General features: G+C 50.5%; 1 protein-coding gene across 2 annotated transcripts; it reads left to right on the forward strand.

The window, feature by feature from the left end:
* FAM155B (family with sequence similarity 155 member B) lies at nt 1-27,161 on the forward strand. Of its 2 annotated transcripts, XM_021080042.1 has the most exons (4): nt 1-942; nt 9,800-9,838; nt 23,722-23,893; nt 24,282-27,161. In XM_021080042.1, the coding sequence occupies exons 1-4, from the start codon at nt 88-90 to the stop codon at nt 24,665-24,667; spliced, it is 1,452 nt and encodes a 483-aa protein (XP_020935701.1). In that variant the 5' UTR covers nt 1-87; the 3' UTR covers nt 24,668-27,161. The 2 variants fall into 2 exon arrangements, with proteins under 2 accessions (XP_020935701.1, XP_003135206.1); XM_003135158.4 differs by lacking the exon at nt 9,800-9,838.

A 27,161-nucleotide genomic window follows, 5' to 3' on the forward strand; every position in this document is an offset into this window, starting at 1 on the left:
GGCGCGCAGCCCGCTCGCCCGCCCGCCCGAGACGGCCGTCCGGCCTCGCGCCTGCCTGCTCCCTCCAGCCCGGACCCCCCCTGAAATATGTTCAGGGGCGCTTGGATGTGGCCCGGGAAAGACGCCGCCGCGCTGACTATCTGCTGCTGCTGCTGCTGCTGGGCTCCCAGGCCGAGCGACAAACCTTGCGCCGACTCCGAGCGGGCGCAGCGATGGCGACTATCCCTGGCATCCCTGCTCTTCTTCACCGTGCTGCTCGCTGACCATCTGTGGCTGTGCGCTGGGGCCCGGCCCCGGGGCAGGGAGCTGAGCAGCGCCATGCGGCCGCCGTGGGGGGCCGGCCGGGAGCGGCAGCCGGTGCCTCCTCGTGCGGTGCTGCCACTGCCGCCGCCCGGCCAGCCCAGCGCGCCCCCAGGCACCTGCGGCCCGCGACACAGCAACCTGACCAAAGCAGCCCCCGCCGCCGGTCCCGGGCCGGACTGCGGCGGCGTCCCAGAACCCACGGGGCTGGACGCAGCTTGCACCAAATTGCAATCTTTGCAGAGACTTTTCGAGCCGACCACCCCAGCGCCCCCTCTGCGGCCCCCGGACTCCCCCTCCCGTGCCCCGGCCGAGTTCCCCACCGCCAAAAAAAACTTGCTCAAAGGCCACTTTCGGAACTTCACTCTTTCCTTTTGCGACACCTACACGGTCTGGGACTTGCTGCTGGGCATGGACCGCCCCGACAGCCTGGACTGCAGCCTGGACACCCTGCTGGGGGACCTGCTGGCCGTGGTGGCTAGCCCGGGCTCCGGGGCCTGGGAGGTGTGTAGCAACTGTATCGAGGCGTACCAGCGGCTCGACCGACATGCTCAGGAAAAATATGACGAGTTCGACCTCGTGCTGCATAAATACTTACAGGCAGAAGAGTACTCAATCCGGTCCTGCACGAAAGGCTGTAAGGTAGGGACTGGCGTCTGCGGCCACAACGGCTGCTTCGGCGGCGGCGGGAGCGGCGGTGGCTGTGGGACCGGGAGAAAAAAAGATTTCCCCCTCATCTCCCCATCACCCCCACCGTTCTCAGGGCTTCACGAGGAGTGCTACCTTGGGACCCTCCCCGGAGAAGGGGCCTCAGGGATTCAGGTCAGGTAATCACCTGACCAGGTTCTATTAATTCTGGGTTTGGGCACCATCAGAACTGGGGCTTCCTGGCGCCCGGCCCCCGCATGAGGAGGGAGGGGTCCCTGGGTCCCAGGGGCTGGCAAAAGGATGGAAAGAGGGATATGGCTCCCCCAGCTCCCATCCTCAGCCGGCCGTGCCCCTTTCCTTTCCTGAACTGAAAAGTCTTGGGACTGACTGGTGCAGGGGAAAGGCCAATGGGTGGGGGGGATATTTGGCGACCTAACCCTCACCCTTTGGCCCCTGCCAGTGGGCGAGAGGAGGGGGTGCTCCTGGTTATGGGGCACAGCACACTGTTGACCTTATATGACCTGAGGTGGCTGGTCAGAGCCTAGGCAGGTGGATGCCTGTTTTCTCCCAAGGAGGGAACCTGCCAGCCCCTCCCTCTGCCCTGACAAAAGAAGGAGCTGGGAGCCAGGCACAGCAGCTTGTGGGAGGGCCACTGAAGGCTGGTGCATTACAAAAGTCCCAGTGCCTTCCCTGCGCCCTGGGGTGGCAGTGGAGGGAAAGCTGGCTTTCTGGCTGCTGGGGACATCCAGAGGAGAGGCGAGGCCGCTGCGGAATGGGCCTGCCTAGGGCAGAGCTGAGTGTTGAGAAACTTCTTGACCCTTAGCAGGGTCGTTGTGGACATTGGGTGTATGGTGACGCGGTGCTACTGCCCTGTTCGAGCAGCTTGGCCAGGTGGCCTGCCTCTGAAAGGAAAGAGAACAGCAAGGTCAAAGGGTCAAGTGAAGAGGAGACCAGGTGGGGTGCTGGCCTCACCCATTCTTGAGCTGGGGGCTGAGAGCTGGAGAAAGAGACACTTGCCTCCCCCTGAGGCTTTGGGGAGGGGCAGAAAGTGCCCTTTTCCATCGAACGTGACCCCTGTGGACTTTTGCATGGTTCCACACTCTTGGTGGGCTCCTTAGGGATTTGGGCAGGGGATTGGGAAGGCCAGGGGTAGCTCCTTGCTCCTGACTTCACTTTCTCATTCTCCTTTTTCCTGTTCTCGTAACCTAGCAGTCTCCCTCCCGCCTCCCTCAGCCTCAGCTGACTCACTGCCTCACTCACACTACCAAATGAGATATTCCACTTCTTAAAGGTGTACAGACAGATAGACACACACACACTGCCAAACAGTACCACCACCACCCCGGGCAAAGTCACAAAGAGATAGAGAGAGGTCGTCACACCCAGAAACAGTGCCACAGAAGCTTTCATGGTGTCATACTCACACACATCTCTCCAGGATGCCAGAGACACACAGGCAGAAGTACTGTCACATTTAAAAAGGACACATTTTGTCATATAGACATAGAGACACACATCCTTGATGTCAGCCACAGATACTCAGTGCGAGCAGAGGGATGTGGGCCACTAGCAGATGGAATAAAGGATGTCTGTTTTTTGTGGCCTTCCCTCCAACCCCGTGGCCCAGCCTCCCCCCCCACACACACACAATCTCCAGGATGAAAGACAGACTGTGCCACAACTTCCGGTGGGGTTCTCTCCAGGTCATAGTTGGCTTCAAGTTCTGTCTGATCCAGCACTATGTAACAGTTCCTCATGTTGATTATTTTTACCAAAATCAGTTTGGTGGAGGAGAAAGACAACTGATCTCTTGGATTCTGAAGGTCCAATCGACTCTACCACTTGTTCGTAGTGTGACCTTGGGCATGTCACTTCACATCTCCAAGCTTTTGTTTCCTCGTTCGAAAAACAGGGATAATAATCCTTGCTCTGCCCACATCCTGAATCTTTTGTGAGATTGAAGAGGTAGCTAATAGCATTTTGTAAGAATAATGTAACTCCGGACAGTGATGTCGTGCTTAGGGTTTGCAGCCTTTCTCACTTATATGATGAGATCACAACTGCCTGGGGAGGCTGGTAATGTCAGCACCATTAGCCCCATTTTACAGATGAGGAAACTGAGGTAGGGTGTGTGTGGGGGGGCTCAAGCAGTTTACCCAAGGGCCACTCTGCTAACGAGCAGGAGTGCCAGACCTCCAACCCGCATGGCGTCGGTGCTAAGCCCAACGCTTTTGCCATGGTCTCTCTCTCATCAGGTTCGCATTGGCCGGGGCCCTCCCTATTCTCCTTTGTCTCCTTGTTGCTGTCATGCTTTCCCTCTCAAGTGAACTCCGCCTGCTCTCTTGCTGCCTGCTGTGCCGGGAGAAGGGCAGTGCCAGCTCCACAGCTTTCTTCCTGTCTTTCCCACCCTCTCCAACTCTGTCTCCCTCCACTGAGGCCTACACCCACAGGCCTCTCGATTCCTGCTATATTACAGGCCCTACAGGAAAAGACAGCCCTGCTCCCCTCCTTCCTGCAGCCCCTCTCTCTTTACCCCAGTTCCCCGCCTCTATCCTAGACCTTTTTTTGCAAATCCCAAGCCTGCCCCTCAGCTCCAAGCCCTCCTGTCCAGCCTTCCCCCGAAATGATCCCTCGGAGGTAAGGCTCCATCATCAAAGCTTATCATGGGTAGAGAGCCCACAGCCCCCTACCAGAGCGAGGAGGCTCCCCCTGCTGCTGGAAACCAAACCTGGAGCCTCTGCTCCGGGGCCAGGTGACCCCCATCCCCAGAGACCTGTCCCAGGCATCTCAGTTAGATCTTTCCTGGGCAGCCCCAGAAACCCTTTTCTCTCCCTTTGCAATATCTGCCCCTGTTTTGGGCCACACAGGGCCCCACGCATCATACCTGTCCTCACTGCTGCCTGTGACACCTCCCAATTTAGTACCAGCTACCACATTTCCTTAATGTGCGACTGACTTCCTCTCGCACAGCAGAGCGATGATAACTTAGGCAGACCGATGCCCATCCCCATCCTGGCCTCCCCCAACCCTGGGGCCACGCTCCACCCCTCCCTTACCTCCCTGTGCACGCAGCCCCTGAAGTCCTTACCACCCCCTCTGCTTGGCCCTTCTGGCCCTGCGGACGGTTTATTAGACCCCACCTCACTCCCCCAACCCTCTCCATCTCCCAGCCCTGCTCAGCCCCACCTGGTTCTGATGACCTCTGCCCCTCCCCTACTCCAAATTCAGGATAGTTTTATGGGGGCAGTGGTGGAGATGGGGACAAACCCCAGCCTCTTCTCTAATGGCTCTGATCCTAGAGGGGCTAAGACTCCCAAGAGAAGGCTGGTTCTCAGCTCTCTCACCAGCCGTAGGGCCACATCCATAAAGGTTTAGTGGCAAGGAAGGAAGTGATAGTTCTGTTCTCTTCTGGACTGGCCCACACCCACCTGTGTATTAGGTTCTGGGTCTCACACAGAGCAAAAACCCAAGTTCTCCCGGACAGAGTGGAAGGAGCTGTTTCATCTGGAGAAGAGGAGACTCAGGCAGCTGTGGTTTCCGACTTCAGACCTCAGAAGAGCTGTCAGGGTGCAAAAGGAGAGGCACGCCCTGCTTCGCCCCAGAGGGACTTTGTGGTTAGAACATCTTGTGTTCAAACCCAGGTCTGTTCTGTATTACTTGTGTGACCTTGAGCCAGGGACTTCAGCTCTCTCAGCCCCACTTTTCTCATCTATAAAATGGAGTCAATTCACCAGAACAGCCCTATGAGCTCATTATTAAGTCTGCCCAGTACCTAGGTGTGGCATATCAGAACTATTATCAATTTTTCCCTTCTCAAGAGGAAACTAACAGAGTGCCTTGAGAGGAAGTGAGTTCCTGCTCCTTGGGGAAAGGTCTGGCCTGATTCAGGCCATCCCCTGGAGGAAATGCTGTGGAAATGACTCTGACTCCAGATTATAGGGCAGGTTGGACCAGCCGACCTCTGAGATCTGTGTCAGCTCAGAGTTCAGGCCAGTGAGCAGGGCCTGCTCCCTGAATAGTAGTACTGGAGGGGAAGGGCCACGGAAGGAGGCCTAACACCCCCACACAGGGGAGGGGGCTGCCAGAGCCAGCACCTCGCCTTCTACCCATACCCGTTGGGGCCCTGCTCTTCCTCCACTCCGGCTGGCAGCTGTTTCTGCCTCGCTGCCTTCCTCTCTCCTCCCACCTGCCACAGCTTTCCTGCCAAGCAGGACTCCCAGGCTAATGCTGGTGCTGAGAGCAGAAAGCTTGGGGCACCAGGCAAAGGGCAGGAGCCCCAAGTTGGCAAGTGGTCCCTGTTGTCACTCAAGCTTGCAGGCGAGGAGCAGCACCCCACAGCCAGCCTCCTTGTCCTAGGATTTTTGTGGGCAGAGAAGGTACCCTGGTCCATGTTTAGGAGTTGGAAGAAGGGGGAGGCAGTCAGGAAGCAGCCTCCCAGGAACCATAGCGAAGCCTCCACTGAGGAGGGGCGTCTAGGTCCACAGAAGCTCATTGCCCAGGATCAGGGTATTGGGCTTCTGGGAAGTGCCAGGGAGCAAGAAGAGGCTGTGTTTGTAGCTCAGACAAAAGATAATGGGGATTAAACATGGGAGTGGGTACGTGGCCTCATGCTGCCTCCACCTCTCCAGAACCCCTTTGCCTCCATCCTGGCCCATCCACTCCCAATCCCCATATTCCTCCCAAGTTTTGACCCGCACCCAGCACCCCCCACCCACATACCAATGACCCCACAACCTTCCTGGTCTTCTACTAGAAGGTCACCCTAGACCCTTGCCACACCACACCCGCCCCTCTCTCTCTAATCCTTATCCCCACACTTAGACTCTTCAACCCCCGCTTCTCTCCACAGTTACCTCCACCTACTCCCACCCCTGTCCTCCCCCCAGTGCCCCTCCTTGCTCCCTTGTAATGGCAAGCCCTTTCTCATCTCCAATCCTGCTCCACTCCCATCATCTTTCACCTCTATCTCACGCTCACCCAACCTTTACCCCACATCCTATCCCTCTTCTTGCCTCATCCCCTAACCCTCGCCCCTGCTCCCGCCACTGCACCTCTTGCCCTGGTCACCTCTATGTCCCCTGACCCTTCACATCCCTCATACCCCATTCACACTTCACCTCTCTGATCCCCATCCCTCCTCCTGCCCCCCGTTTCAGCTTCTGGTCCCCTCTTCTGTCCCGTTTCTCCCTCTCACTCTTTTTCTCCTTCCACCTTCTCTCCTCCCCACTCAGGGTGGATGTGTGCGCATATGCATGCACACACACTTAGACACATAGACACACACACAGACATACGGTCTTCTTCATGGCGACTTCCCATCCTTCCCACAGGCTGGTGCCTGACTACTATAGTCACCATAGCAACGGGAACCTCCAGAAAGGATAAACTGGTATCTCCTGAAGGTGGGGGCAGGGGGAGTTAGGTGGAGGAAGGGAGCCCAGCAGCCTCCCACCCAGTCTCATGGTCTGGCTGGAAGAGTCTGCTGAACACAGTGGAGGTGATGGTGAGGAAAGGGAAGACGGTGGGTGGGGCTGAGATTAACAGAGCGTCAAGGATCTCTGAACATAGCACAAGTACAAGAGGGTGCCTCTAAGCCACTAGGGTGCATGTCGGTCTCCTCCCCAGGCATCAGCGCCTCAGGGAAAGGGCACACCCACCCTTCAGTGTGTGGGTGCGTATGTAGGACGGCACCTCAAGCTTGAGGGTGGGAGTTCGCCCTAGAAAAACTTCTCTCTCAGGGCAGTTCTTTTGTGTTCCCACCCTCTGAGGCTGTTTACCCGCTGCGTGCCCAAGCAGACTAGGCATCAGACCTGCCCCTTGCCCCCAGCCCACCTCTCAGCCACATGTGGATTCCAGCTGCAGGTGTATTCTGGAAAGCCAAGGGCAGCTTGGGTCTGAGGGGGTCTCTACAACTGTGGGCCTCCAGAAGCACCACCCTCCGATCCCGACCCAGGTGGCCCCTGGGAAATAGGGAGATTGTGTTCCTGTGGATGCAGGTGTGCAGAACAGGGAGTGAACAGGGATGCTGGACCAGGCTCTTCTCCCCAGGCATGAGAGAGGGTTCAGAAAAGCCTGAATTTTTGACACCTCAAGCCAGGTAAGTGGTTAGAGGGGAGACCAAAGGCACCAGATGAGCTGCAGCTGGCCCTGGGGAAAGAAGGAGTTACCACAGAGTGACAGGGGCTGCCAGGGCCAAAGCTCCTTTTTGAATGGATTCTGGAGAAAGGAGCTGGAACCCAAGCCACACGTCTCTGGGCCAGAAGGAGAAGGCAGGCTGGCGCCAAAGACGAAAGGGAAAGGGGAAAAGAAGACTGCCAGCTTTCAAGTGCCTGGGAGATGCCAGGGGCTTTATGTGCGTCCGTGAACTCATTTAATCCTGGCAGGCAGGTACTCTCATTATCCCCTTTTTACAAATGTGACAACTGAGGTTCAGCGAGGGCAAGTGACCCACCCAGGCCACATAGCTAAAAGGTAGGGGGACAATCATACAAATCCAGGCTACACCTGTATAAAGAAAATTTTAATAAGCTCCTCCAGCCGTCAGAGGCAATGCCCAGCTGGCTACTGAGAGGCTGGAGTGAGAAGCTGACCAGCCACAAGGGAAGGCCAGCAGCACCTACTGACAACCTGTAGGGCCCTCCTGGAGTGTAGGGTGTTCAGTACCCTAGGCTCTTGCCTCTGAGCCTTAGTGGCAACCACCAGTGTCCTCTTGGGATAGTGACAGAGGATGGGCATGTGGACAGGAAACATTTGCTCCCTCCTTTTTCCTTAGGCTCTGCCAAGGAGGTGGAGGGAGCTGGGCTCCTCTTGCCTGGAAGGGAAGGTGTCTGTTATATTCTCAGCCCCAATCTGCTGGAAGGACTAATCAGGGCAGGAAGGGAATAGGTCCCCTAGGCAGGCCTAGTGCAGGCCTGAGCCCCACCCAGCACCTGCTGGGAGAGCCAAAAGAGGAAATGGTGAGACCTTGTCACCCCAGAGCCTGCTGAGGCCTGGCCTGGGCTTTGGACACCCAGTTCCCATGCCACAGTTTTGTTGAGGCTTCTCTTGGGAATAAAAGGAAGTGCCAACTCACCAAGCCCTGCCTGGAGAAGGACAAGTGGTGGTGGAGGGTGTTACCATTGTTTCTTGTCTTTGTTTTTTGTTTGTTGGTTTGTTTTTGTTTTTTTTGCTTTTTAGAGCCACACCCACGGCAAGTGGAGGTTCCCAGGCTAGTGGTCTAATCAGAGCTACAGCTACCAGCCTACACCACAGCTCACAGCAACACTGGATCCTTGACCCACTGAGCAAGGCCAGGGATGGAACCCACAACCTCATGGTTCCTAGTCGGATTCGTTTCTGCTGTGCCACGATGGGAACTTTTTGCATTTGGCTTTGAGCAGATAACATGGCCACCTGACTGATCTGTGCAAGGTGAGCATATCTGCTCATTGCTGAACTCAACTGAAACTTCCAACCACATTAATCCTTCAGAGCTATTATAGATACGGAATATTTTAAAAATACTTTTTTTTTCCAATTGCCAAAAAAAAAAAAACCCAAATGGTGTAATTTTGAAAAATAGAAATGTATCAGGCAGAAATTCCCAGAGATGCCCTTAATGTTATATTGCATTTCCTCCTAATATGTATTTTTGTGGCATAGTTCTTTACTGTGGTAAAATATACATAACATCAAATTCACCATTTTAACCATTTTTAGGTGTGCAATTCAGTGGCATTAAGTATATTTGCAATGTTGTGCATCCATCTCCTGTTCATTTCTAAAACGTTTTTATCGCCTAAACATAAAGTCTTTACCCATTAAATAATAACTCTCCATTCCTCCCTCCCTCCAGTGCTTGGTAACCTCTATTCTACTTTCCATCTCTATGAATTTGACTATTCTAGGTAATTCATTTAAGTGGAATCATACACTCTTTATCCTTCTGTGTCTGGCTTGTTTCATTTAACATAATGTTTCTGAGGTTCATCCATGTCGTTCATTCTTTTTACAGTTGAATAATATTCCATTTTCTGGATATACCACATTTTTTAAATTCATTCATCTCTATGGACACTCAGGTTTTTCCACCTTTGGGTAATTACGAATAAAGCTGCACCACCAATATGAACATTCTTGGACAAATTTTTGTGTGGCCCTATGTTTTTGTTTTTTCTCCATCCTTTGGCTATTGTAAATGCTGTTGTAAACGTTGGTATACAAGTATCTGTTTGAATACCTGCTTTCAGTTCTTTGGGGTATACATTCAGATGTGGACTTGCTGGATCATGTAGTAATTCTGTATTTAACTTTTTGAGGAACCTCCATACTGTTTTCTATAGTGGCTGCACCAATTTATATTCTTATGAGCAAGGAACAGGGTTCCAGTTTCTCCACATTCTTGTCAACACTTACTCTTTTCCATTTTTTTTTTATAATAGCCGTCCTCATAGATGTGACCATATATTTTTACATAGTTGAAATCATACAGTTTTTTACTCTGCTCTTTTTAACTTATTGCTAATAAGTTATACTGAGTATCTTTCCATTTAATTAAACATTCACAAACATCATTCTTGATGAGTATACAATATTCCATCCCATGAATATAGTGCAGTTTCTTTAACTAGTCCCTTATCATTAGGTATCTACTTTCAACTTTTATTATTATAAATAATGCTGTGATGGATATCTTTGTCAGCTCCATGATTCCTTTTTTCTAATAAATGCTATCTCAATCATTTTTTCTTATTTCTCTACTTTGCTGACTCTCTTGAATCACAAAATAATGCACCCTTGTTGTACTGAATCTAACAATACAGAGGTTTATCAAGAAAACATTTAATAATCCTCTTGTTCTCTTCGCTCCCAGTCCAACTGCCCTGAGGTCATTGATGTCACCAACAGTTTGGTGAGTATCCTTCTGTCCCTCTCTCTGAGCATAGATCAACATTTGCACACAAAATGACTTTTTCTTTCCCTTGTTTTGCATACAGTGGAAGCATATACAATAATTCTGCAGGATGAATGATGGGGACTATTCTGACAAAATCAAAGAGCATTAACCTAAGGCTTTTGACATATGAATTTCTTTCTTACCAGTTTTTTCCCTTGGTGGTTGTAGTTTATACCCTCACCAAAAGTGTGAGACTAATTTACCACCCTTGTCTAGTACTGCATATCATGTTTTTTAAACTTATTTGGAGCTGAAATATAGTATAGCATTGGCTTATAATTTGCATTACTTAGGACATACATTTGTTTTTCTTGTTTATGGGCCATTTGTATTGTCTGTTTTTATTATTGATTTATATGTACTCTTTTATATGTATTAATGATTTTTTCTGATTACATTTGTGGCAGGATTTTTTTTTTCATTTATTATTTGAATCTTAGAGCCGAAGAGAGGGCATGGGAAAGAAAGGAACTATCTCAAGCACTTTTTATATAGTTTCTCTCACTTAATACTTACATCCGTCTCGTGAAGTACATGTATATTTATCCCCATTTTACATTAAGAGAAGGCAGGAGTTCCCGTCGTGGCGCAGTGGTTAACGAATCCGACTAGGAACCATGAGGTTGCAGGTTCGGTCCCTGCCCTTGCTCAGTGGGTTAACTATCCGTTGTTGCTGTGAGCTGTGGTGTAGGTTGCACACTCGGATCCTGCTTTGCTGTGGCTCTGGCGTAGGCCGGTGGCTACAGCTCCGATTCGACCCCTAGCCTGGGAACCCCCATATGCCGCGAGAGCGGCCCGAGAAATGGCAAAAAGACAAAAAAAAAAAAAAAAGAGAGAGAGAGAGAAGGCAGACTCAGAGAGGTTAGGTAACGAGCTCAAGTCATCCAGCTAATAAGAGTCGGAGCTGGGATATGAATCCAGGTCAAATCCAGGGATTCATTTGCCAGAAGGCAATGGTACTACCCAATCTGTACCAGTCTGATTATTCTATAGATAAAGCTTTGTGCACTAGTTACTTTGCAGACATCATTTACAGGTTTAGGATAGGTGCTTTTTTATCTTCATTTTTCAGATGAGGAAAGTATAGATCAGGGAATTTAAGTAAATTGTAAGGTCTCATAACTGGTGACTGTTTGAGTTAAAGATGTTTGACCCTGTCTTCTCCCCATACGGCTGCCTCCCTATGGACCATCTTCTTGGATCCAAATTGAGACCTAGAGAGGGAGAGTACTTTACTTACAGTCACATAGCAAATTAGTCACTGAGTCCCTACCTCTTACAGAGGACCTGTCCAAATTCACATAGCCAGTTAGAGGCAGAGCCAGAATTTGAACCCAGCTCTGACTAACTCTTCACCTAATGGAGCAAAGGCTTATAAATGAAAAACATTTATGGAGCAAGCTGGGGAGAAGGAGCAATTAGGTAGAGTGTGTAGCTGCACTGCAACCTTTCTGAAAGAATGGACTCATATTGGACAGTCTTCTAGCACAAGGCAGTTCCAGAAGCCCTTAAATGACAAAACCTAGGATAGGAGAACTCTTGTCCAAAGGCAAGAAAACCCTTCTACGAAAACTGCCTTCCCATCACCAGTTGCCAAAGATTAGAGTAGGAACAGTTGCCTCTCTTCAACACTCCCAGGGGTGGGTGTGTGTGTGTGTGTGTGTGTGTGTGTGTGTGTGTGTGTGGTGCATGCATGCATGCCTTTAGAGGAAAGAAGAAAGAGGGTGCTTTGATGGGGGAATGGAAATGCTCATTTCTAGCCCCTAGTACCCAAATGTTCTTCCCTCCACACCCCCTTACACATAAAACCTTACTCACACGGGGAATAAGCTAAATACACTGTAGAAAAATCACTCTCCCTTCCAGTCCTAGAAATCTTTCCCCAGTTTGACCTGAAATTACATCAGAAAGATGTGGTTCACTACTTCAATGGTGGTAGTGAAATGGAGGGACCATCTGAAGGAAATGGTGCCTAAGAGCTTGGGCACTGAGGTCGAGGTAAACCTGGCTTCAAATTCCAGTTTGAAATCTGTCTTCTCCATAAAAATTGTTGAGACCTTGAACATACTCTTTCATCTCTCTTGAAACCTCACTTTCTTTTCATTCAAAACTAAGAAATAGGGTCAATTTGAGGCTTCAGTGACAGACAAGATGTTGATCTCTTAAAAGCACAGTGCCTGTGAGATAAGAAGTACTCAAGAAATGGTAATCACCATTATTATTATGGGCTGTGTGGCCTTGGACAAGCTATTTAAACTCTGGTCTTTCCTGTCCTCACCTGCAAATATGTCTCCATCTCATCAGGTGGTTGTGAGGATTCAATGAGTTGATGTCAGTTGCTTAGAACAGAGCCTGGAGTATAGTAAGCACTTAATAAATGGTAGCTATTATTATTCTCACCTTAATTAGATGTGTTTAATCTAAATGACTGCTTAATGCTCAATTGAGATTGACAACACTTTCCCTTAGGAGAATGGAAAGGTAATTTGGGAGCAGGAGTTGAAGTGTCTGGCATGGGGTGCGGGGGGGTGGGGTAGAGTGGAAGGTTAGGAGCCAGAAGGCACATGGAGAGATTGTAGTGAGTGAGAGCACAAAGATGCACTCAGGTAGGGGAGGGAAGAGGCAGAGATGGAAGGGAATCCAAAGCCTTGATTTACATCATCCCCAGAGACCAAATACAACTGACAGGTCCTTTTATTAGATCTCTGTTCTCCCCAGGCTCTCATCTGTTTAGCAAGGCACTGTGTTTGGGGACGGTAGTAAGGTAGGGGCAAGGAGGTGGTTTCACAGTGATCCCTGCAGGAAGCTGGAGATTTCTGCCTGGGCCAGGGCCCAGGACTAGCAGTGTGACATGCCCGGGAGGAGGCAGACAGACATGCCCGGGAGGAGGCAGTGGAATTTTATGCCACACACGTTTGTGTGCAGTGTCACTGGCACTATTTTTGTCGCGGGTGGCCTGCCCAGCTGTTGGGCACAGAAGCCCCCAAAGTTCCTGTCCTCTCATAGTAGTTCTTCTCTTTGGCTGTGGGACCACTTTTAATTCCGTTGGCCTGTTAAGCTTACCTGGCCCAAGCCCATGGCCCAGACAGTGGTGATGGAATAGATGATCCATGATTACACAGTTCAGGGCCTGGGGCTTTGTAGCTGAGTCTGGAGAGGTTGGTCAGGTCAGGTCTTGGGGATTTTGTTTTGTTATTTTTGAGGTTCATGGATGCATATTACTTTATATTTAAGACATAAAGGCTATACACACACACTCTCTCCAGAGTGAAACACTTGTAGCTTTTTCTTCTGATATTTATCATCACATTTTTAATGGTATACCAATACTGCTGCTATTTCTTGACTTTCTGTTTTAAATATCTTCGTGCAAACAAAGATACACAAACACACACATAAACACATGTGTATATCTATCCCATATATAGATATATACCCTTGTAGCTTCTATAGTTTTTTCATTTTTTTATTGTCATTATTTTTTTGATACACCCATGGCATATGGAAGTTCCCAGGCCAGGGATTAAATCTGAGCTGCAATGTCAGATCCTTAACCAACTACACTGGGACGTGATTGAACCTGCATAGTTGTGGAGACAATGCTGGATTCCTAACCTGCTACACCACATGGGGAAATTCTCTCTTTTAAATTGTATATAATGTAATGTCTTTTCGGACTTTTTTTTTTTTTTTTTTGGCTTTTTAGGGCTGCACTCGCAGCATATGGAAATTACCAGGGTAGGGGTCAAATCAGACCTCTAGCCACCGGCCTGTGCCACAGCCACAGCAACTCGGGATCCAAGCCACGTCTGCAGCCTACCCTGCAGCTCATGGCAATGTCGGATCCTTAACCCACTGAGCGAGGCCAGGGATCAAGCCTGCATCCTTATGGATGCAGATTCGTTTCCACTGCGCAATGATGGGAACTCCTAATGTCTTTTAAATGATCTAGATCTTAATGGTTACAAATAAAACAGAAGCCCTCTGCTCCAACCCTAAGACTCACTCTTCAGAGTTAAATACTTCCATATCTCTTAGCAATTTCTTCTGATATTTACCTTTACATCTCTGAATGGTATGCCAATTTTTAAAATTTTTTCGTCTTTTAGGGCCACACCAGTGGCATATGGAGGTTCCCAGACTAGGAGTGAAATAGGAGCTGTAGCCACTGGCCTATGCCAGAATCATGGCAACTCAGGATCTGAGCCATGTCTGTGACCTACACCACAGCTCAAGGCAACACCACATCCTTAACCCACTGAGCGAGGCCAGGGATTGAACCCATGTCCTCATGGATACTGGTTGGGTTCATTAACCACTGAGCCATGACAGGAACTCCATAGACTTTTAATTTTATTACAGGGGGCTTTAGCTCTCTTACTACCAGTGCACACATACTTCCCCTCCTCTCATATAACCAGTATTGTCATACCACAATTTCTGGTTTTAACAGTATTCCGTATTTACACCATTATAAATATTGTTCACAGCTGAGTCATGGAGAATACCATGGTTACACTTTTTTTCCTTGGCCAACTTGTTTTCTTGGAGTTAACAATTGCCTCTTTTTTCTGTTTGCTTAGTTTTCTATGATTTTTTTTTTTTGCTAATGCATCCCCAATTTCTCTTTCAAAGCTGTAAAATTCGTATAACACACTGCATAACACATTACTTCCACCTTTTTCTTGGAGCTATCTACCTTGCTCAAGTTTGGGCTAGTTGCTGGAGGCTTGGTTTTCAAGTGCTCATATTTTAAGTACTTAGTAGGTATCTCTTCCGTCTACCCAGCTCCATGCGAAATCCTGAGGGAAATAAGTTAAAATGCAGTCCCTATCCTCAGGGAGCCTACAGTCTCAAGGATATTTAATTCATTCAGATGTCTCTCTAGAAGGCTTGAGCTCCTTCCAGGGATTTTGATCTAGGCTGTGTCTTTGATCCCACATTACACGCAGAACTTCCCCTCTCCATCTCCACTGAATTATCAGAAAAATATACTATAGTCTCCTAGAAAACAAATGTGGTCTTGGGCTGCATTAACAGAAACAGAGCTTCTGGGACAGGAGGGTTAATACTTCCACTTGACCCTGTGTTAATAAACTGTATCTGGGGGTGTGTTCAGTTGCAGAGGACATAGAAAAATAGGAACTTGTCTGAATGTGAACAACCTGCATCCCCCAAAATAATTGAAAGAACTGTGAATGTCTGGCTTCTTGGAAGAGTAGTCTACACATAGCTCTCTCCATTTTTCTTCTCTCACATTCCCTTTTAAGTTGGCTACAGCTTGGTTTCTGCCCCCAGTGGTCCACTTGAAACTGCTCTCACCATGATGAGACTGCCAACGTGTCCTCTTCTGCTGACCACGCCTATTTGAAACTCTCCTCCCCTAATTTATAGAATGCCACTCTCTTCTGTTTTTTTATTCCCAACTCTTAAACCACTCTCCCATCTTTATCATGTTCCCTTCTTCCACTTGAGCTTTAAATGTTAGTGTTTCCCAGGGATCCACTGTTGGTCCTTTTCTCTCCGTGTTCATTCTCCCTAGATAATATCCTCTACTTCCTTGGCTTCCACTATTGCTTTATCAGAGTGAGCTAGGTTATGCTTTAGTAGCAAACAACTCCCAGGTATCAGAGGCTTAATGCAACAGTTATTTCTTGCCCACAATACATGTCTGAAACAGGTTAGCAGGGAGCATTGGTTCATGATGGTCACCAAGAGACTCAGGCTAGTAAAAGGTCTGTTTCAACCCCACTTCCACAGTCAGCAGCAGGGGGAAGAGAATGTGGCACATCTTACAGCACCTCTTAAAGCTTCTCCCCAGAAGAGATGTATGTCATTTCAACTCACATTTCATTGGCCCAAGTAAGTCATATGGCCGTGCCTAATTTTAAAGGGTGTGGGAAAGTATAGTCCTACTACGTTCCTAGTGATTACTTCCTTAACACTTGATAACTCGCATATCTTTACCTCTAGCCCAGACCCTCCTTCTGATCTCAGACCATTATATCTAACTCCCTCCTTGACATTTCTATAGGTTGACTATACTTCAGAGTCAACATGACCAAAAACTGGATTCATCTTCCTCACCCCCAAATCAACTCCTCCTCCTGGTTTCCCTTCCTTAATGAATGAAATTGCTATTCATCCTGCCACCAACGCCAGAATCCTGGTAGTCCTCCTGTACCCTTCCCTCTCCCTCATTCTCCACATCCAGAAGTTATTCTGTTGATTCTGCCTTCTTCTCTTCTTGTATCCATCCCCTTCTCTCCATTTCTTAATTCCACTGCCACTGCCTCAGTTGAGATCCCCATCATCTCTCACTCAGTTTGTTGCAGTAATCTCCTAACTGGCCTACATCCCAGTTTCAGAACAGAACACTGAAAAGTTAGTCCCATAAGCAATCTTTTAAAAAGCAGTTATTTAAAACTCAGTAAAGGCAGTCCATTGCCTATAGGATAAAGCTTGGCTCCTCCTCAGCATCCAGAACATAATATGGGTGTGGCCTTCCACCACAGCCTCATCTCCCATCATGGCCCCCTTTGGACCCTCTAACTGTACTAAACCACCTACAGTGTCTGAAACCGGCACTGTTTCACACCTTTTGGCCTTGCAACTTGCTCATTCCTTTGCTTTAGTGCACTAATTCCTGCCCTATTCCACCTCGTAAACTTCTACTCATTTTTTTTCCAAGCCCCAACCCCAGCCTCTCTTACATGGAGATGTTTTCCTGTGCTTCAGCCCTCAAAACACAGTTGACCCCTCCTCCCTCTATGCGATCACTGTGCTAAGTACATACTACTTACCCTAATGACTTCCAGTTATTGAATCACAAGATTGTCGCTCCTGCTCCTTAAAGATAGCCATCTTGTCTTACCACTCAATCATCTGTAGTTGCCCAGCACAGTGTCAGGCACTCGAACAGGTTCAGAAAATGATCGCTGCAGGAAAAAAATGAATGGGAGGACCTGACCTGATTCCAGGAAGTTTACAAATACCTCCTGCAGAACTGGCACGGGGACAGAAGGTTTATGGCCCCAGAAGAGCTAGAGGGAGCCATGAGTAATGCCACAGAGAGGCATTATCTCAGCTCAAAAGGAGGAAGAATTTCTTAAACTGCTAGAGTTGTCTGAAGACATGGGCTGCCCTAGGAGAGAGTCAGTGCCCTGTGACAAGAGGTTTATGATCAGTAGCTGGATAGCTTGTGGCAGTGATGTTGGAGTAGGAATGCCAATGGCAGATAGGGAGGTGGAATTATGATTCTCACAGTCTCTTTCATTCTGTGGTGGTCGTGAACCTGCTTCCTCTGCTCACCTGATTGATGCGAATCATTTAGGCTCCTTAAGAGCTGCTCCTGCACTAGGGACACCACTTCTCCACTAACCAGGCCACCCTTGGCCTTGGAGCAGGTGACCCAAGAGGCTTGGAGGTGACTGGACCCTCTGAAACTGCATTGGCTCTGGGTTCTCATCCATCTCTCCAGCCATCTCTGCCAGGGCAGGCCACTTTGACTCCTGACTGCTCATTCTCAGCAGCAGCAAAGCTGTTGCTTATTTTTACAGCCACTTAAGTAAAGCCATGTCAGCCACGTGGATTTGCCCTGTAATGCCTCTAATCCCAGTCTGACTCTGCTGGTCCCAAGGAACTGCTCCCAGAGTTATGTCTGTGACCTCCTTCCCCTGGGTTGGAGAGATTGACTTTGACCTTACCCTGTTCTGATTCAACTCTTTGAAAGCCCAGAATCAGAAATGGGAGCACACTGCTCTTTTCAGACCTGCCCACAAAGGTCCCTCACGCAATGCTACAGTAAAATTGAGGGGAGGGTGGTTACTTGTGTGCTGTAGACAGTGGGTTTCATCCCCAGGCCCAGCCCAGATTGCCACTCTGCCTCCACAGTCTCTTCAGCTGCAGCTCCTGGCCAAGTGTCCCAGGGGTGCATTAGCAGAACAAGCAGCCATGAAGAGAAGGTCTGTGGGGAGGATTTGGATGGGGAAATAGGCCCTAGGGAGGGAAGCAAGCTGGAATCCAAGAAGGAAACTGCCGACTTCCTGGTTGGCAGGAATTGAAGCTCTCCTCTCTGGAGGGTTTTCCAGGCCCCAAAACAAGGAGTTCTGGACGGCCTCCTCTTTCTAAACCCTCTGGCCCTGAGTCTTGGCTGTGGGCTGTGTATGTGCATTCCCACAGCACCCTCAGGTCCAAGAGAAGTCACATGCTTCTTCACAGAGGAGTATAGGGATGAGAAGGCCCTGGCCAGGGCTCTAAGCCAGGGAGCAGGAAGGTAAGGCTGTCCAGGGCCTCCCACTCCTCCCTAAACTGGCAGCTGCAGAGCCCAGGATGGGTGGGGATCCCCCTCGTCTTACCCGCACCCATTTCCAGAGTGGTTTAGTAGTCCAGTTGGCAGGAGGGGTGGGATAGCCTTCTCAGCTTCCTTTTTGGGTTAATTGGTGTTCCCTCTAGTTACTCCCTGCTTCCTTCCCCTCCCAGTTCCCATAGCAACTTGGCTGTAGCAGCCAGAACTTGATTGAGCCCAGCGGTGGCCTGCTGGAGGTGGGGAAGGGGATTCTGTAGGGAAAAGAGGGCACTGCCAGGTCAAGGCTTCCCACCCCACCCATCATCTGCCTCCATCTCAAGGGTCCAGGGTGGTTAAGCTCAGAGGGCAGGGCATGAAGAAGAAGCCTTTTCTGCCAGGACCGGAAAGAAAGCCCAGTGCAGGCCTGGTTCTCCTCAGCTCTCCTCTCCTCTCCCCATGCCCCTGAGTTTGGAATGCACAGTCACTGCTAGGGTGGTCCAGTAGGAAGAACCCTGCAGCTGGAACCAGGTTTCAAGTTCCTCCCTCTGCCACTATTTTATGTGACTGTAGACAAGTCCTTCCCCTTTTTTCCGGGCCTCGGTTTCCTCAGCTATACAATGAAGTAGGGCTAAGTTCTCGGATGAAAGTTACCTGAGATGTTTTTAAAAACTCCAGATGTGTGGGCCCCTCCCACAAGGATTCTTACTGGGTCTGGAGTGTGATGTGGGCCAAGAAGGAGCATTGTTAAGAAACTCTCTGAGTGATTCTGTTACGCAGCCAGAACTAGAGCAAAAGATCTCCAAGGGTCCTCCAACTGACTTTTGTCTGGTTCTGGGCCATTTCTGCCCTGGCCCTACCTGCCCCGCCTCCAGCCAGCCTCACAGCTCTCCGAACCCTGGCTCTCCTGGCTGTTGCCCATCCTTGTGGATGAGTGCCCAGGCCCCCTACAACTGCCCAAGCACCCTAGCCCCCTTCAGCTCAGTCCTAACACTGATGAGACAGGGCAAGCAACTTAGGCCTGTCAAGGAAAGAGGGCTGCAGAGACCAAGGCAGACTTGCTGCCCAGGTGGTAGCCCTGAGAGCCAGACTTTTTGCCTGAGAAGGACCCCAGACCCCTCTGAAGTCCGTAGGCCAGGAATGGCCCCAGCTGGCCATCTGTGGGGCCAAGGAATTGAATTACCTCTCAGCCCCGTGTTGCTCTTCTTACTCCTTTCCCCTCACTAATTCCTCGCCTATTCCCGCCTCACCACCCACAGGCATGGTGTCCTCCTCAGACAATCTGCTTGGCCCACTTGTTGCCATGGTGACTCTGGCTGGGGCAAGGGGCAAGGGGGCTTGAGAAAGGGTCCGTCTAATTAAGGCAAAAGGCTGCCCACCCTCCCTCCCGCTGTCAGGCCACCCTTCTCCCTGCCCTGCCTCCCTCAACTCCCTCCCTCTCTCCCAGAACAGAGGAGGGCAGTGCCCAACCACCAGAGCCTGTTATTAGGCTAATCACACTTGCCTGGGAGCAGGGCTGGTACTCCAATGCAGCCTCCTCACGTGGGAGCAGGAATCTTTAACTGGAAGAGCCCATGGAGGTCTTGAACCCCAGCGTGGAGCAGTGGGCTCTTTAGGGTGAGGGTCAAGTTGGACTCTGGGTCCAGGCTGCAGAGATTGGGGCAAAGGCTGTGCACAGAGCCTCCTCTTGGCACTCCAGGGCCCACAAGATGGAGCGGGAACAGTCAGTGGGGTACTGGATCCTTAGCACTAGGGATTTCCTTTTATTTCCTGCCTTAACTTTTCTTTCTTTCTCCCCTCCTCCTTCTGCTCTCTTATCCCTCTTTCTTAGCCCTGCTTTCTTCTGCTCCCTTCTTCCTCACCTACCTGTATTCTCCTGCTCCCTCTTAAACCCTCATCTTTCTTACTCCATCTTTCTTACCCCTCCTCTTCACAGCCCTTCTTCCATCTCTTGTTTCCCCCCTTCTCCCTATACTCTGTCTTACCATTCATCTTCTCTCACCCCCACCACCCCTTTACCTCCCTTACACTCTCCATCTCTTTCTCCCCAACCCTGTTTTTTCCTACCCCAACTATAACCACCATTTCTCACCCTCCAACTCCCTACAATTTCTCACCCTCTCTTTCTTCCTCCCCTCCTCCCTTGTGCCCCCTCCCCTGGGCTCCTCTGCCACTCTCTGTAAAACCCTGAACCCCTCTCCTACCCCTCCAGCTCCCTCTTACCCTGCCTCTTACCTTCACTTGTTCATTTCCACCTCCTCCCACCTACTCCCCTCTCACTCCTTTGCACATACCTTTTGTCCCAATAATTGCACTTTTAAGAGTTTATATAAATAAAATTTAACACAGGTGTGCAAGAGAGGTGCATATAGACCTATTCGCTGAAGCATTGAAAACCCAGGACCAACCTAAATGTCCATGCCCAAGAGATTGGTGCCCTTTGCCATTTGTTTATACAAGATCATTCTCTGTCCCTTTAGCACACCATGCATGTGTTCACCTCCATCCTCTGGTTAAATTGTTATCTCAGCCCGAGTGCCCTTTGTCTCATCTCTGGCCATCCTATCTAAAATCCTACATTGAGGGGAGTTCCCTGGTTGTCTAATGGTTAGGACTCAGCATTTTTACCACTGTGGCCTGGGTTCAACTGAGATCCCACATCAAGCCATTGTATGCCACAGAGAATTAAAATAAAATAATAAAATAAAATAAATAAAATCATACTTCAAGTCCCAGCTCAACTCTTATCTCCACACTGAAATCTTGTCTGGCTTTTCTACTTGCTTCTCTCCAATAGCCAGTGGTTTAGCTTTTCTTATAGTATAGACCATGTGCCATAGTTTCGAGTTAGACCTATCTATCCATGAAACTAGAATTTCTCTGAGAGAGACTTGGCCTCATTTAAAACTTTTGGCCTCAAAACTTTTTTTACATATATTATGGCAAGTACACAATGGTCAATAAGACAGACTCATGTCTGCTTCCATGCATCTCACATTTTAGTGAGGTTGACAGAGAAAAATGAAAGAAGGATACAGACAAAGTCATACTTGTGCTGAATAAACAGTCAAGAAAATGAGTAATGAGGGGGCATTCTCTAGCTAGAGTGGTCAGGGAGACCCTCTCTGAGGTGATGTTTGAACTGAGGCTTCATAGTTGAGAAGGACCTAGCCAGGCCAAAAGTGGGGGGGTGGGAGAGCATTCTGGGCCAAGAGAACAGTGCGTGCCAAGGCCACAAGGTGGGAAGAAGTAGGTCATGTTCAAGGAAAAGAAAGAAAACCTCAGCGTGTGGAGCATGATGAGCTGGAAGGGGGAGGTAGAAAATGAGGTTGGGGAGACAGGGGCCAAGTTATGCAGGAGTTTGAAGTCTGTACTTAAAATTTTGGGTTTTATTGTAAATGCATTGACGGATTTGAAGCAAGGGAATAACATGATCGGATGTCATTTTGAGATCATTCTTACTCCTGTGTAAACAGTGGATTGGAGAGAGCAAGAGTGGAGGTAGGGAGGCCACATAGACTGTTGTCCAGGTGACAGATGACAGTGGCCTGCACAGAGTTATGGAAATGGAGGGAGAATCGGCATGCCTTGCAGATGGACTGCATGCAAGGATGCAGACAAAAGGAGGAGTGATGGCTGACACTGAAGTTTCTGGCTTGAATACCCAGGTGGGTGGTCGTGGCACTTAACAGAAGTGGTCAAGACTCAGGGGTGTGGACAGATTGGAGTAAAGACAGGAAAGAATTGGGGAGTTCCCTGATGGCCTGTCGGGTTAAGGATCCAGCGTTTTCACTGCTATGGTGCAGGTTTAATCCCTGCCCCAGGAACTTCTGTATGCCACAGGCACGGCCAAAACACACACACACACACACACACACACACACCACACACACAACTGAATTTTAAGATTTAGAGCATGTGAAATTTGAGAGGCCAGTGAGATATGAAAGCTGTGTTCCTCAGGGGGATGATTTGCACCACAGCCTACTAACATCCACCACCACCTCCCATCACCCCTCCCTCAACCCCTTGCTTTGGAAAGGGCCAGTGTGGGATTACATTGCCAAGGTCCATGCTCATGGTAGAGTTAATTTGTATTTTAGTGTAAATGTTTAAAGTCTGTGTAAGAAGCTCCGACCACATTACTCAGAGTGTGGTTGAGAGGCCTCTGGCAGCAAAGTCTCCTGGATCCTTGTTCCAAAGGCAGATTCCTGAGCCAACCTCAGTCCTCTTGAAGCTGAATTGGAGGGGCCCATCTGCCTATTTAACAAGTGTCCCAGGGGATTCTGAAGCACACCGAAGTTGGAGAACCATTGCTAGGAGGAGCAACTATAGGAAAGTGCAGCTGTAGATACGAGGATTGGGTACGGGCAGAGCTCTGTCCCCATGTCTGGAAGTTGCCTGGTTATCCTGTTAAAACGCAGGTGTGACTTGGCAGGTCTGGGTCAGAGCTCGGGATTCTGTACTTTTCAAGAGTTCCTAGGTGATAGTGATGCTGCTGGTCCAGGTCCACACTTTCAGTAGCAAGGGGCTGGATCAATGGTTCTCAATGGGAGATGGTTTTGCCAGTCCTGCCACCATGGGGACATTTGGCAATGGCCACAGACATTCTTGGGTTGTCACAATGAGGTGGGGGAGGACACAACTAGCAACTACTGGGTAGAGGCAAGGGATGCTGCTCAATATTCTACAATGCACAAGACAGCCCCCACTGCAAAGAATCATCCAGTCCAAAGTGTCAGTAGTGTCGCCGTTGAGGAACTCTGGTCTTGATGATAGCCAAAGAGTACAGAGCAGGGAAACTTTCTCACCCAGGACCCAGTGCCTGGTACAGGGGCAGGAAGTATACTCGTGAAGTGAACCGGCAAAGCAAAGTTTCCAAATGAAATGTCGTGTCTGCCCACTCCAGGGCAGAAGCCAACAAGACAGAGTATAGATTAAGTAGAGCTTGAAGGCACATGTGATGCTTGGTAAAGCGGATTCCTGTTTTTATTAAAAAAGAACCCCCCACATTTGTATTGCACTTTAGAGTTTAGAAAACATTTTCATGTGTCATATTATTTCATCTACCACAACACCCTAATGAAGTAGAACAAAGATCTCTTTGCTTGAATTTAGAGACTTAAGACCATCAGCCAAAGAAATGTTTGATGAATTGAATGGAACTAAAATTTACCTCAACATAGGTGACCTCAGACATGTCAGGACATCTCTTGGGGCCAACTATAAAATGGTACAGTTGGATGGGATGAGTGGTAAGGCCTCGTCCAGCTCTGACCTTGGAGTCATTTTGTTATTTTTACCAATGAACAATTTGAATTCTTGGATGACGGGCAGACTGGGGGACTCAGGAGTCCTATGAAACAGGAGTTCTTAGGGTAGGAGGTAGTGGTCTTGACCCAAACCCTTCTTCTCCACCCCTTGGATCCTGGGGTTGGGTCAGTGAGGACACCTCCCCCTCCCGCAGTAGAATACAGGTACGCCCTTCCTCACTCCTCTCCTCTGAGGTGGGAAGGGGCTGGTGCCTGGGCTGATGCTCTTTCCTCTCCCACAGGCTGTCTACAAGGCCTGGCTGTGCTCAGAATACTTCAGCGTGACCCAGCAGGAATGCCAGCGCTGGGTGCCCTGCAAGCAATACTGCCTGGAGGTGCAGACCCGGTGCCCCTTTATCCTCCCCGACAATGAGGAAATGGTATATGGAGGACTCCCGGGCTTTATCTGTACAGGTAAAGGCGGGGGCACTGGGGAGGAGAGGGGAGGCCGTGGTGGGGGGCAGGGCAGGCACTGGGTCATGAGTGTGGGAACAGGGAGGACAGCAGGGAAGTCAGGTTAGGAGAGGGTTAGTGGCTATAGGAGCAGGAAGCAAGGTCCCAGGCTGGGGTAGGGCTAAGTGGAATAGGGGCAGAGAACAGAGAAGATACCCGGAGTTTCCCAGAGAAACTATCTGGTGTCCCCGGGAGATCAGTGTCCAGAAAGGGAAGGCGCTAAGGGGCAGGGGGAAGAGTCCTGGGCAGCGCTTCCAGAGCAGCATCAGTTCTGACCATCACCCTTCTGGGAAAGGCTTAGCCAGCAGCCCCCTTAGCACCCCACCCCACCTTCCTTATCCATTGGCAGGGTTGCTGGATACTTCGCCAAAGCGGCCGGAAACCAAGTGCTGTGACGTGCAGTGGGTCTCCTGTGAGTCGGAAAAGAAGAAGTTCAAGGAGACTGAAGCCCCCAAAACCCACCACCAGCAATTCCACCACTCCTATTTCCACCACTACCACCAACAGTACCACCACTACCACCCCCGCCATGACCCCCCAGGCCGCCTCAGCCACAAGCCGTCCCTGCTGCCCGTCTCTGGGAGCTCCCGCCTCAGCCCCAGCAGGATCCGGCTCTATGTCCTTGTTCTCATGCTCCTCCATACCATGGTGTCCTTCTCCAGCAGCCAGGGTGGTGGGGGACCAGGGCTGGAGGCACTGCCTGCCCTAGATGAGGGCCTGACTCGGGAAGAGTGACAGTAGGGAGGGAAATCAGACCTCCACCACACACGACGACATCAGCTCCAGCCCCGCCAGGGGGAGGGGGAGGGGGCTCCTCCCGTGGGAGGTGCAGGACCAGGTGGGGGCGGGGAGAAATGGGGGATCACACATCGCCCCCGACCGACCCCCACCCCCAAAGCAGCTCCAAGAGAGCCGCCAGAGGGCCCTAGGGAGCTGCAAAACTCACCCAGGAGAAAAAGGCAGGAGCAGCAGGTGCCTCCCTCCACGCCCCCGTCTATGGGGCTTAGCCAAAAAAGCGGGGGTGGGAGCTGGAAATGTCCAGCCCCACAGAGAGCCCTGACCCCAGGGAAGGAGGCTGCTTACCCAGCCTTGGCCCTGCAGGGAATGCTGGGGGGCACAGAGGGGAGAAGCTCTTTCCCCCTTCCGCATTCCTCTTGTTGCCAAGATCCTTAATTCCCTCCTGCCCATACCCCTACAGGCAACAGCAGACGATGCAATGGCCCTCCTCCCGCTCCAGTGTTTCTTGTCCCATGTGGGGCCGCCACCAGGAAGGGTCAGGCGGGGACATGAGGTGTACGCAGTTGCAGCCCAGTCAGGGCCCCAGCACCCTAGACGTTGAGGTATCAGAATGGGGTGCAGACTGAGTGGTGGGAGCGAGTGGAGAGAGGAGAGACGCGGGTGGAGGGCTTGGAGAGACGGCCAAGTGGGCCGTTGCCACTTGGCTTGTGGGAGGCGGCTGATCAGTATTGAGGCAGGCTCGAGGACAGCTTCCCAACCCTGAAAGGGTTAGCCTAAGGAGCCCTCTGGGGAAAGAGCACAGGGACTGGGTTCTTGGGCCTTGAAGCAGAAGGCAGAGTGTACGATGTCAGACTGCCGCTGTCTGCAGGGCCATATCTTACAGAAGGTGCACATATTTCCAAGGGCCGCTCTTGCCCTGGAGATCTTGGCCTTGGGGCCAAAGACATTTCCATTTTTGATCTCCATGGGGAGGAGGGACTTAAGCCCAAGTGGGTCAGGCCTGGCCTGGGTCCCCAGACTCCCCCATCTCGTCCTAGCCCAGGCCTCCATGAAGGAAACCCTGGTGGTGTTGCCCCAAGGCTTTCCAGAGATGAGCCTCCCCGATCCACAGCCCGTCCCCAGCCTACCAAAGAGTATTCATCCCTTCTGATCCCTGACCCCATGGGTTACTATCCCAATTGTGGAACCACCAGACTGCTCCTCACCCTGCAGCAGGGCCCCTAATCCAGACACCCCTGCCCCCTTGCTGGAGAAAGTCCAGAAACTGGCAAGAGGACCCACTGAATAAAGACAGCGTGCTGTGGTCCCTTGGCTGAGAGACCTGAAGTGTTTCATTAGGCCAAAGGGCTGCACTAGAGAAGAGACCCGGAGAGCGGCTCATGGGCCATTAGCCTTGTGCTGATCTCTGAGGAGTGGGAGGCCACATGACCGGACATCAGCAGATCAATAGGAGCAGACAGGAAAGGGAGCCACAGCTGTGTTTCTGGGACTGGCCAAGGGGCTTTCAATGCCAGAAGGGCCCGTGTCACCGGATGCCATGCCAGTGAGTTAAGGGGAGGGGTGGGCCTGGAGCTGCATTAGGCAAAACAAAGATGGGGAGGGGACAGGGACAGCTGACTTGGCTGGCTGGGGGAATAAATGGGACACCTCCCTGGCAGAGAAGGAATCACTCTAGGGCCTCAGCTGGGTCCCCAGATAGGCTTTGTGAGACTGGGGAGTCCTTCCCTGCCAGTTTTCTCATCTCTCACAGTGTGTCCCCCTCCTCCCAGCCCTGCCCACATACATACTCCTCATTTTGGCCTTCAGCATTTCAGGCCTAGCCACCTAGCCACATACCCCATCCCTAGAGTGCTCTTTTCAACTGGGGAGGGGAAGAGGTGCTGGCTCCTTTCCAGAGATGCTTCTGTAGACATGAGAGACCCTAGGTACTGCCTTCTCACTCCTGTATCCTCAGGAGAGGAAAAGGGACCGGGAAGTAAAGGGGGAACCTTAGGACCCCAGGGAATGGACCCTTAGAGACTCCCATTCCCTCTTCCCCCTCACCAAGTGCCCAGGAGACCCCTGGCTCAGTCCAGCCCAGGGCCTTGCCCAGTGGCAGGGGAAAGGGGCACCTCACTCCACCTCGAAGTCATTTGACTGTCCCCATCCACCCCACGGCCCAGATCTTCCACCACGCCTCCGGCTGCCCCTGTCCTCCGTCACAGGCAGCAGAGCCGGGCAGCTTTCTTATGCCATTTTCTACACTGTGCTTCATGAGTAGGACTTTCTTGCACTAGTTCCTATGACTGAGTCTCCAAGCTGGATTCCTAGTAGTCCCCATCCCTTCCTCCCTCACCTGGCTATGATTCAGTTGTTGCCCTTTCCTTGCCTCTGTGTTTCGGTGAGAGTCTCTGTATGTGTACTGCTTTCTGTTTTGTTGCATTGTGGGGCAGAGGCCTCTCTGCTCTTGTTTAACCCCATAAAGAAATAAATGGTAAGACTTGATGATAAC

This window comes from Sus scrofa, chromosome X (assembly GCF_000003025.6).
Source record: "Sus scrofa isolate TJ Tabasco breed Duroc chromosome X, Sscrofa11.1, whole genome shotgun sequence".
Lineage (NCBI taxonomy): Eukaryota > Metazoa > Chordata > Mammalia > Artiodactyla > Suidae > Sus > Sus scrofa.